Source organism: Pleuronectes platessa, chromosome 4 (assembly GCF_947347685.1).
Source record: "Pleuronectes platessa chromosome 4, fPlePla1.1, whole genome shotgun sequence".
NCBI classification, from domain to species: Eukaryota; Metazoa; Chordata; class Actinopteri; order Pleuronectiformes; family Pleuronectidae; genus Pleuronectes; species Pleuronectes platessa.
In genome coordinates this window covers 31,061,454-31,072,866 of record NC_070629.1, presented here as the reverse complement: position 1 = coordinate 31,072,866, position 11,413 = coordinate 31,061,454, and the positions used below count along the sequence as shown (strand labels likewise).

General features: G+C 48.3%; 2 protein-coding genes across 6 annotated transcripts in view; one reads left to right on the top strand and one right to left on the bottom strand.

The window, feature by feature from the left end:
- The window catches only part of entr1 (endosome associated trafficking regulator 1), a 7,255-nt gene extending 3,075 nt beyond the window's left edge, over window positions 1–4,180 (bottom strand). The window contains exons 1-5 of one of the 2 annotated variants that reach the window (XM_053421546.1): window positions 4,088–4,180; window positions 2,125–2,274; window positions 1,045–1,190; window positions 911–982; window positions 688–764 (exon numbers count right to left, since the gene is read on the bottom strand). In XM_053421546.1, the coding sequence (XP_053277521.1) occupies window positions 688–764; window positions 911–982; window positions 1,045–1,190; window positions 2,125–2,167 (338 nt within the window). In that variant the 5' untranslated portion in view covers window positions 2,168–2,274; window positions 4,088–4,180. The remainder of the gene's footprint in view (window positions 1–687; window positions 765–910; window positions 983–1,044; window positions 1,191–2,124; window positions 2,275–4,087) is intronic. The other variant, XM_053421545.1, reaches the window with a different exon arrangement.
- chek2 (checkpoint kinase 2) lies at window positions 2,310–10,336 on the top strand. Of its 4 annotated transcripts, none has more exons than XM_053421534.1 (15): window positions 2,310–2,436; window positions 3,294–3,600; window positions 3,736–3,860; window positions 4,437–4,569; window positions 4,930–5,020; window positions 5,159–5,255; window positions 5,364–5,417; window positions 5,586–5,650; window positions 5,713–5,812; window positions 5,894–5,980; window positions 8,534–8,697; window positions 9,456–9,568; window positions 9,781–9,866; window positions 9,978–10,040; window positions 10,122–10,336. In XM_053421534.1, exons 2-15 carry the CDS (start codon window positions 3,303–3,305, stop codon window positions 10,221–10,223), a joined length of 1,578 nt encoding a protein of 525 aa, XP_053277509.1. In that variant the 5' UTR covers window positions 2,310–2,436; window positions 3,294–3,302; the 3' UTR covers window positions 10,224–10,336. The 4 variants fall into 4 exon arrangements, with proteins under 4 accessions (XP_053277509.1, XP_053277510.1, XP_053277511.1 ...); XM_053421535.1 differs by having other exon boundaries at window positions 2,327–2,449; XM_053421536.1 differs by having other exon boundaries at window positions 2,366–2,790.
- Window positions 10,337–11,413: the final 1,077 nt, after the last annotated feature.

Genomic DNA, 11,413 nt, shown 5'->3' with positions numbered 1-11,413 from the left:
GGGGACAACATGTCCTCAGCCATGGGAGTTGCCATTTTATTTTCTACTACATCCAAAGGAAATATGATCTCTTACTCGGAAATCATTCAAGGCAGAAGCCTGATGGTAAAAGCTGAAGTAAAAGATTTGATGTATGAACCCAATCGAGGCTCTGAGCGGGAAAGAGCTCTTACATTTTAAAAGGAACATGAAGTTGGGGTTCGAGTTCCCTAGTGACCAAGAGGAGTGCTTTGTGAACTGCTGCTCAGATTTGGTACCGTGCTGTGAGCGGATCAGGTCCAGTCTACACCCAGGACATGGTCAACCCCCCCCCCCCCCCCCCACATCAGCCAATCAGCTGCTCCTCACTGCAAGCTCACCACTCAACAACATCATCACTGTTTCCTGTCCTGGCTCCTAAACGGTGGGACGAGCTCCACATGGACATCAGGACAGAAAGTCCACACTTCTTCCAGACTGAAGACACATGTCTTCAGACTACACCTCGGACAAAATAAATTAAATAAGAACTATACACGTCCATGTAGCACTTTGTAGTTTGTTGTTGTTGATCCTGGTTGTTGTGGTTTCTTCCCTCGTGGCTGATGAACTTATTGAGACTCAGCTCAATGAAATGTAATAAAACCAAGATATTGGAAAGTAAATAATATTTTTCATTCATTATTCTGAGCAAAGCAGTGACTGTACCTGGTCTCCTCCGAGAGAGGGGAGGAGCTGCTGGCGACACACTGGAAGCCCCACCCCCAATCCTTGTCTTCTTCCTCCTGATTGGACAGACAGAGAGGTGTTTAACCTGTCACTCAAAGTGAACACGAATCATTCATGTTCGTGGTTGAATGTTAGTTTAGTTCTTAGTTACTGAGGGTAAGTCACTAGTTAGTGTGGTCAAGTTCTGTGATGATGTCACTACCTGTGGTGACATCGACGGCTCAGAGAAGAAACGTTTGTTGACATCAGGGTCAAAGGTTGAGGAGCTGCAGGACTACAGACACAGACTCAGTCAGTGATACTGTTCATCTCATGGAGACTCTGTGGTCTTCATACCTCACTGTGTGTCTGGTCCCGGTCCTGGTCCCGGTCCTGGTCCGGATCCGGGTCCTGGTCCGGGTCCGGGTCCTGGTCCTGGTCCTTCAATCGTAGAAACTCTTTGAAGGAGAAGGGGTTGAGCTCCTCAGCCTTAACCTCCTCATCTGAGAAGAAACAAGCTGAGGGGATTTAACAAAGTGGTGACCTCTGATTGGATCAGCCCTGTGTCACATGACCAGGGTTCATACACATTTTGACCGATGGATTTCCATGACTTTTCAATAACATCAAACCAAATGTGCGTGACCGAACATTTTGTGAAATCTCGGTGTATACGCGAAAAAGGGACAAAATGTAGTATTCAAACTAACAATGAGAATTCCAGGGCATACAGTATAACTTAAATGACACAAACCCAAGTATGCCTGATTATATTTTGAGCGTATTTCTTTAAAGCATCTGAATTATTTAAAACTCAGCGTAAATGAACGACATGAAAATATGAATATAACAAATTTCGATGAATTTTCCAAAACTTTGGGGATTTGATTTATTTCCGTGACTTGTCCAGGTTTTCCATGACCGTAGCAACCCTGCATAACATTCTATCAAGAACAAGAGGAAGAAGAAGAAGAAGAAGAAGAAGAAGTTGAAACACAGTGAGGTAATGCACCTTGACCACCACCAATGCACCAGATGAAGAAGAAGAAGAAGAAGAAGAAGAAGAAGAAGAAGAAGAAGAAGAAGAAGACAGACGACAGACGACAGAAGAAGAAGAAGTTGAAACACAGTGAGGTAATGCACCTTGACCACCACCAATGCACCAGATGAAGAAGAAGAAGAAGAAGAAGAAGAAGAAGAAGAAGAAGAAGAAGAAGACAGAAGAAGAAGAAGTTGAAACACAGTGAGGTAATGCACCTTGACCATCACCAATGCACCAGATGAAGAAGAAGAAGAAGACAGAAGAAGAAGAAGTTGAAACACAGTGAGGTAATGCACCTTGACCATCACCAATGCACCAGATGAAGAAGAAGAAGACCTTCTGTCCTCTGTCTCTCCATCAGTGGACAGATGTGACCTGTCTGACGTCACACTCACCGTCTGTGATGATCAGGCTCTTCCTGGTCCTGTGTCCGGACATCAGGACGCAGCTGGAGTCGGTCTCGGATTGGACACCGGCTCTGATCCGTCACATGCTCGATCCCCTCGTCCTCCCGATCCGCCGTCTCTCAACGTCAGACCCGGAAACTAACGCACATTCAAAATCATGTGATCAATACTCTGACTTCTCATTGGCTGAGGCCGTCACGTGACGTGAAAGTGGAATTTGGTACAAGGAAACACGTTTCCTCGGACTTCCGGTGTTCGCTGGAACCCTGAGGACACTGCGAGGACCGGAGAGACAGACAGGTGAGACAGACAGGTGAGACAGACAAGAGGCACAGGAGAGAGAGAGACGGGAGAGAGAGACAGTAGAGACACAGTGGAGACACACGGGAGAGAGAGACAGGAGAGACAGACAGGTGGGAACCAGGAGAGGGAGAGAGAGAGAGACAGTAGAGACACAGGAGACACAGGAGAGAGAGAGAGAGAGAGACAGTAGAGACACACGGGAGAGAGAGACAGGAGAGACAGACAGGTGGGAACCAGGAGAGGGAGAGAGAGAGAGAGAGACAGTAGAGACACAGGAGACACAGGAGAGAGAGAGACGGGAGAGAGAGAGAGACAGTAGAGACACAGTAGAGACACAGGAGAGACAGACAGGTGAGATTCTGATGAGAGAAAATCAACCTGTTCAAGTCAACTCTATTTATACCGTTTAAAACTTTATTGATAACAGACTTAAGGAACAGTCACATTGGGTCAGTGACAGGAAGTCACAAACCAGGTAACAGTAAATAATATATATATATATATATATATATATATATATATATATATATATATATATATATATATATGCTAACATTATATTTAATGTATTCATATGTATGGTTTCTATCACCTTTACAAAGTGGAGGAATAAATACTATATCAGGAAGTCATGGTAATATGTGTAATGATGACGATATTTATAATAATTGTAATGATGATATACATAAATGTGAAGTTCAGATGATATTTATATTTATATGAAGTTCTAATGGTGAAGTTCAGCTTGTTGTCGACTGGTCAGATGTAACAGAGGAAATGATGTAATCATCGTTGTGATGAAACCATGACGTTGCCTCTAAAATCCAATGTGTTGTTCTAATGTTAATCTACAGAGAGACAGAATGTCTGAGGAGGTTCCACATGAAGGAGACCAGCCTCAGTCCCAGTCCACCCAGTCCACCCAGTCCACCCAGTCCCCGTCCCAGGCCCAGTCAACACAGTCCCCATCCAAGGCCCAGTCCACTCAGTCCAGTTCAAGTGCTTCAAGTGGACCAGTCTCAGCCAGCCAGTCCTCCAGCAGCTCAGGGACTCTGAGCAGCATGGACACCATACCCGTCCCCCTGGCGTCTGTCCCCGAGGAGCCCGAGCAGCAGCCCTGGGGACGCCTGCTGCCCATGGCGCGAGGCTTCAGGAGCCAGGGTGAGTTCACTTTAGAACCTGCTCACATTCTGATCCGAGATCTGTCAGCACTGGTGCTATTCCTCACACTTTAAAGTTTATGATAGTTCTAATCATAGTAACAATACTATGTTCTATATCTATGTCTGTTTACAGAGTGTATAGAGGAGCAGTACCTGTTTGGACGAGACTCGAAGTGTAACTACGTTCTTGACGACCCTGAAGAACCAGGATCCAAGAAGTTCAAGATCTACAGCAAGAAACACTTCAGGATCTACAGAGTAAGATAACTGCTAATGCTAATGCTAATGCTAAACGCTGCTTCAGACCGAGCTCCTCAGTTCTCTGGATCTTCTCTGGAGGATCACACTCAGTTTCTCCTCCTCCTCCTGAGCTCCTGTATAAAGTCTGAATCCAGGATCAGTGGGAACAGCAGAGGATCCTCCAATGATTCACTGAGGGGGGGGCTTCTAACACGGGACACAAACATGAAGAAACATAAACAAACCTCTCTGGTGAAGAAGAGCTGACACACATGCTGAAGACACAGACGAAGATGTGCAGAGAGTTTGTGGTGATCAGAGCTGACGACGTGTAAGATGATGTAAACATGATCACATGAGAGGTACCAGGTCACTTCCTGTGTGTGTCTGCCCCCCCCCCCGGCTGCTCCACCTCTCACCTGGACCATGAGGAAACCTGCTGCTGAGTTGTTCAGCTGTGAAACACAAACTCTGGAGAAGCTCTGGAGACGATTCTCTGGATCTGACCTGGAGCTCAGGTCTGAAAACAGCTTGTGCTGCTGCTACTGTTGATCTCTGCCTGTCTCTCTGTGTCTCTGCCTGTCTGTCCTACAGGAGGACAGTGAGGTCTTTGTGGAGGACTACAGTAATAACGGAACGTTTGTGGACGGTAACCTGATCGGTAAAAACAAGAAGCTTCCTTTGGTCAACAACGCTGTCCTCGCTCTGGCTGAGCTGCGTAACAAAGGTCAGAAGTTAATGTGCTCACATGTTAATATCAGCTGTTGTCTCTGTCCGTCTGTGTCCAGCTGCAGGACGAGACACCGGGGGCCTCTACCAGTTCTTAATTTAATAAAAATCTGTCATCTACTTATTATCAACTCCTGCAGCGCCCCCTGCAGGTGCTACAGCAATTCCAGCAGCCATATGTACAACCTTGTAGTTATTTTTCATTAAGTCCTCTTTTCCTGTCTGTCTCTACCTGTCTGTCTCTACCTGTCTGTCTCTACCTGTCTGTCTCTACCTGTCTGTCTCTACCTGTCTGTCTCTACCTGTCTGTCTCTACCTGTCTGTCTCTACCTGTCTGTCTCTACCTGTCTGTCTCCAGTCTTTGTCTTCATTGACCTCATGTCTGATGATCAGTCGACTTTACCTAAAGAACTTCAGGAGAGATATCTGTTCACTCGACGCATCGGAACGTGAGTCTGCCTCGCTACACGCCACTGTGATGTCACCTGATGTCCCTGTGACACTCATTGTGTGTGTGTGTGTGTGTGTGTGTGTGTGTGTGTGTGTGTGTGTGTGTGTGTGTGTGTGTGTTTGTGTGCGTGTGTCAGGGGAGTGTGTGGTGAAGTCAGACTGGCCTTTGAGAGATCAACCTGTAAGAAATTTGCAGTGAAAATAATCAACAAGAACAACTTTAAGTCTGAAGGGGTGAGTGTGCTCTGATTGGCTGAGAACTGCAAACCTGGCTGCTGAGACAATGAAAAATAGGGACCTTGATCATGTGACCTATGCTCTTCCTTTTTTGTCCAATCACAGACGGCGACACGAAATGCAAAGACAGAGATCGAGATTCTCCAGAGGATCGACCACGTGAGTCCGACACCACGAAGCTCAAAGGAGGCGTGTCTTCGTGCACCAGCTTCTAGCTGCTCCAATAATAACCTCAATATTGACTCTATGTTATAATGAATCAAAATAAAGGTTCATATAAAATCCTACTGTTCTAACGGGAACAGCCTCTCGTCTCTTGTCCTGCAGCCGTGTCTCATGAGGACGGAGGACTTCTACCAGACGGAGGACAGCTTCTACATCGTGCTGGAGCTGTGAGTTGAGATGTTTCCTTCAAGTTGTTTCAAAGTGAACTTTACTGATGGTGTGTGTTCAGGATGGAGGGCGGCGAGCTGTTCCACCGGGTGAAGACCCAGCAGCAGCTTCAGGAACCTGTCGCCAAACTCTACTTCTACCAGATGCTGCTGGCGGTGCAGGTGAGTCCAGCTACACCATCACTGGTCCCCTGTCTGCAGCACAATGTAAATGTGTGTGTGTGTGTGTGTGTGTGTGTGTAGTACCTCCACAGTAACGGGATCATCCACAGGGACCTGAAACCAGAGAACGTCCTTCTGTCCTCTCAGGAAGACGTCTGTCTTATTAAGGTAATGTCTGATTGGTTGATGTCTCTTCCAGCAGGTGGCGCTTCAGTCTGTGCTGGGATGATATCAAACCTGTCTCTCTCTCTGTCGCAGTGCATTCTGGGAGTGAGTGCGGTGGTGGAGAATTCGTCTTAATAAGATTAGTTTTCTGTCTTTATGTGTTTGCACCTAGTCCATCACAGTAGTGTGTCTTTTCTGTCTTCAGAGTCTTGGTTTGTCCTCAGGCTGATTAAAGGCAGCAGGAGTCAACCATGTCCAAGAGCCTCAGCTCCTCTCAGGTAGAGGACGGAGTGAGGGACGGAGTGAGGGACAGAGTGAGGGACAGAGTGAAGGACAGAGTGAGGGACGGAGTGAGGGACGGAGTGAGGGACGGAGTGAGGGACGGAGTGAGGGACACAGTGAGGGACGGAGTGAGGGACAGAGTGAGGGACAGAGTGAGGGACAGAGTGAAGGACAGAGTGAGGGACACAGTGAGGGACGGAGTGAGGGACGGAGTGAGAGACGGAGTGAGGGACGGAGTGAGGGACGGAGTGAGGGACAGAGTGAGGGACAGAGTGAGGGACAGAGTGAGGGACAGAGTGAGGGACAGAGTGAGGGACAGAGTGAGGGACGGAGTGAGGGACGGAGTGAAGGACGGAGTGAGGGACACAGTGAGGGACGGAGTGAGGGACAGAGTGAGGGACAGAGTGAGGGACAGAGTGAGGGACGGAGTGAGGGACGGAGTGAGGGACGGAGTGAAGGACGGAGTGAGGGACACAGTGAGGGACGGAGTGAGGGACAGAGTGAGGGACAGAGTGAGGGACAGAGTGAAGGACAGAGTGAGGGACACAGTGAGGGACGGAGTGAGGGACGGAGTGAGAGACGGAGTGAGGGACGGAGTGAGGGACGGAGTGAGGGACAGAGTGAGGGACAGAGTGAGGGACAGAGTGAGGGACAGAGTGAGGGACAGAGTGAGGGACAGAGTGAGGGACAGAGTGAGGGACACAGTGAGGGACAGAGTGAGGGACAGTCAGGTATCTTTCAGGGGTTTCCAAACTTTTCTGCCCGCTGACCCTGGACCTGTTATATAATGTCACACGCACTATTAGGCCGATGCACACACAGGCATTAATACAACACAAAAGAACAACAGCCTTACAGCCATGATATTATTTTATGGTCATTTAAGAGATAGAATAAAACCCTTATACAGGGTTAGTGAGCATATACTGTAAGTAATAAAAAGTGTGCAGGTGAAGTCTGTGTGCTTGACGAGCAGCAGAACACTTACTGCTGCCATGTGCAAAAACTTGAGGGTTATTTATTTTAGCCTAAACATTAATTTCATTTCTTAAACTCACTAATGAGAGAGGTGGGCAATATGCATGGAGCAGAGCAAGTGCATTCTGGGCTTTATGTCGGAGACGGCGACTCGGAGATCCGTCTCCACGTTGAGCTCTGTTCACCAGTGAGGCTCAGTGAACTGGGATCCATCATGTCCACCTCGTCCATCAGACCAGCGGCTCAGCACATGTTGTGTCAAGAACATGTTTAAGCTCTGGTTCAAGTGTGTTGCTTGCAGGAGCTTCTCCGTGAATGACTCAGCACTTTCTGTCCCTACACACCAGTTCACTGAAGACAGTCTCTCAAAACAAAACAGACATTACGTTTTCTGTCAAAACTGTATCTGATGCAAACGAGCAGCTGGGCAGAGCTGGAAGTATCTGTGGCTTCATCCAACTGAGGTTCTGGCTGATCATAGTGGTAATGGTGGATCCTTTATCACGTTGGCATCATATAATGGTGGTGGACCACGAGGTGGCAGCTGATGATGGATCCTAACTGGTGGCAGTGGACAAGGACTGTGGACTATAGTGGATCTGGTCTGGATGGTGGATCATGGTCTTGCTGACCACAGACTATGATGCATCAGGACTGATTGACATATAGTGTTGAAGTTATCCTTCAAGATGTTTCCCCTCATCAATGCTGCTGAAAACTTTAATCCTGATGTTTTCTACACATCTGTTGACTTGTGTCCGTCCTGGGAGACGGGTCCTCACATGTGTCTCTGAGGTTTCTGTGTATTTGTACCTGTTAAAGGTTTTTAGTAGTTTGTCCTGACTCTTGTTGAGGGTGAAGGACAGAGGATGTCTCACCATGTTAAAGCCCTATGACACAAACTGTGATTTGTGAATATGGGCTTTACAAATAAAATTGGATTGACAGCGGCACTGATTCCAGATCAGTCCACCACTAGCTTTAATTAACGTTTCGTGTTTGTCTGTGTAACTAAAGATGGCGCCTCACACGATTCCCTCTGAGCTGCGGCTGAGGTCGTTGTTCAGGACTTTCCTTTGGCCTCGTACCTCTCTCTCTCTCTCTCTCTCTCTCTCTCTCTCTCTCTCTCTCTCTCTCTCTCTCTCTCTCTCTCTCTCTCTCTCTCTCTCATTCTCATTCTGTCTCGCGACCCCCACTTTGGAACCCCCTGAGTTAGAGGACAGTGATGGACATAGTGATGGACAGTCAATACTGTATATTTAAATACTGTATATGTCTCTGTGGCGCCCACCTCAGGTGACAGACTTTAACCAGTCCAGGATCCTGGAGGAGACGGTGTTGATGAGGACTTTGTGTGGGACGCCCTCGTATCTCGCTCCTGAGGTCTTCACCCAGGCGTCCACCACAGGTTATGGTCTCGCTGTGGACGCCTGGAGCCTCGGAGTCCTGCTCTTCGTCTGGTAGGCTCATTGTCTCACCCTCAGTCTGTCTGTCTCTCAGAATTTGTATTGGTTTGAGTTTTAACTGTTTACCTGTCTCGCCTCTACCTGTCTCGCCTCTACCTGTCTCGCCTCTACCTGTCTCGCCTCTACCTGTCTCCCCTCTACCTGTCTCCCCTCTACCTGTCTCCCCTCTACCTGTCTCGCCTCTACCTGTCTCGCCTCTACCTGTCTCGCCTCTACCTGTCTCCCCTCTACCTGTCTCCCCTCTACCTGTCTCGCCTCTACCTGTCTCGCCTCTACCTGTCTCGCCTCTACCTGTCTCCCCTCTACCTGTCTCCCCTCTACCTGTCTCCCCTCTACCTGTCTCGCCTCTACCTGTCTCCCCTCTACCTGTCTCGCCTCTACCTGTCTCGCCTCTACCTGTCTCCCCTCTACCTGTCTCCCCTCTACCTGTCTCCCCTCTACCTGTCTCCCCTCTACCTGTCTCCCCTCTACCTGTCTCGCCTCTACCTGTCTCCCCTCTACCTGTCTCCCCTCTACCTGTCTCCCCTCTACCTGTCTCCCCTCTACCTGTCTCCCCTCTACCTGTCTCCCCTCTACCTGTCTCCCCTCTACCTGTCTCGCCTCTACCTGTCTCCCCTCTACCTGTCTCCCCTCTACCTGTCTCCCCTCTACCTGTCTCCCCTCTACCTGTCTCCCCTCTACCTGTCTCCCCTCTACCTGTCTCCCCTCTACCTGTCTCGCCTCTACCTGTCTCCCCTCTACCTGTCTCTCAGTCTGGGGGGTTATCCTCCGTTCCATGAGACGTTCAGTCACTCGATCACAGATCAGATCATCAGAGGAGAATTTACGATGGTTCAGTCCAAGTGGAGACAAGTCTCTGACCAAGGTACAACTAGTACTACTACAACCTGCAGTACTACAGGAATACTACAGCAATACTACACTGTGTGTGTGTGTGTGTGTGTGTGTGTGTGTGTGTGTGTGTGTGTGTGTGTGTGTGTGTGTGTGTGTGTGTGTGTGTGTGTGTGTGTGTGTGTGTGTGTGTGTGTGTGTGTGTGTGTGTGTGTGTGTGTGTGTGTGTGTGTGTGTGTCACACAGCTAAGGATGTGGTGAGGAAGCTGCTGGTTGTGGATCCCAGTGACCGGATGACGATAGAAGAAGCTCTGTCTCATCCCTGGTTACAGGTAACTAACTACTACATGACATTAGTTACATTACCACGGTCACTGCAAGGCAGGTGCATTGTGGGAAATGTAGTTTGTGGGTGTGGATTCATGAAGTTGTGGTATTTCTAGGATCATGTGATGATGGCGACCGCTCACAGACTGATGTACCCTGCTGGAGACGCCGCGGCCAAGGTACACACACACACACACACACACACACACACACACGCCTACTCACTGTTGGTAAGACTCACTATGACCCTCCCTCTACAGGAGGCGGAGTCAACTTCAGGGAGGAAACGAGGACGAGAAGGAGACGAAGACGACGAACACCCGGGAAAACGGCCCAAAGCCCCGCCCCCTGTCCTGAAGTAGGGGACCAATCCGATTCAGGCATTCCTTAGGTCATGTGACTCAGCTGGTCCCTGCTGGAACTTTCAAGTGTAAATAAAGTTTTTCTAATAAATCTTTTTATATTTTTGAAATGATTCAACGTGTCCTCGTCATGTGATGACATCAGCTGATCACACATCTTCATCATCTCAGGGGGGGGGGGGGGTCGTAGGATAGGCTGCAACAAGAGGTTCCGATTTTTAAAATCTAAAAGTTAAAATTATTTCAGTCTCTTTTAAACTGATACTGGATTTGACAGTGAATCACCACCTCACATTCCCTGTCTGGAGTCTGTACAGATACTTCTGCGTGTACACGTGTGTGTATAGTTACTGCAGCGTGTACACGTGTGTGTTTATAGTTACTGCAGCGTGTATACGTGTGTGTTTATAGTTACTGCAGCGTGTATATGTGTGTGTGTATAGTTACTGCAGCGGGCTGGGCTCCTCCTGAAGTCTGCTACCATCTCTACAGTTTTTAAAGCGTTCAGCTCCAGGTGTTTCTGGCTGCACCAGGAAGTCAGGCTGTTTACTTCCTCTCTGTGGGCGGCCTCGTCCCCATTGGAGATTAATCCAATTAGGGTGGTGTCGTCAGCAAACTTCAGGAGTTTGACAGAGGGATGGCTGGAGGTGCAGTTGTTGGTGTAGAGGGAGAAGAGGAGAGGAGAGAGCACACAACCCTGTGGGGCTCCAGTGCTGATGGTCCGGGTCTCAGAGACAAGCTTCCCCCGCCTCACGCGCTGCTTCCTGTCGGTCAGGAAGTTAGTGCTCCACCTGCAGGTGGGCTCAGGCACGCTCAGCTGGGTCAGCTTGTCCTGGAGGAGCAGATGTGCAGTTGTTAGATTTGACAAGCCAAAGTTTTGTGTTTTTCCTGTTTTGAGAAAAGTGTTTTTAATGATTAAAAAAACTATAAGTCCAGTGGTCTGCCCCCTGGTGGATGTTGTTTTTCTCAGGACAAACTTCCTGTTCTGAGGTTTGACGTCACATCACCTGACGACTTGAACCACATCTGCCTTCAGTGAATTTCATTAGTTCCGCTGCTTGTTTAAGGAACGTGTGAAAACATAACAAAACATATTTCTCAGTTTTGGAATCTGTTGAAACTCTTTGCAATAAAAGTTCAAATATCTGAAAGAGGAAAAGAAAAGTTGTTTGGTTCAGGTGTGAACATCA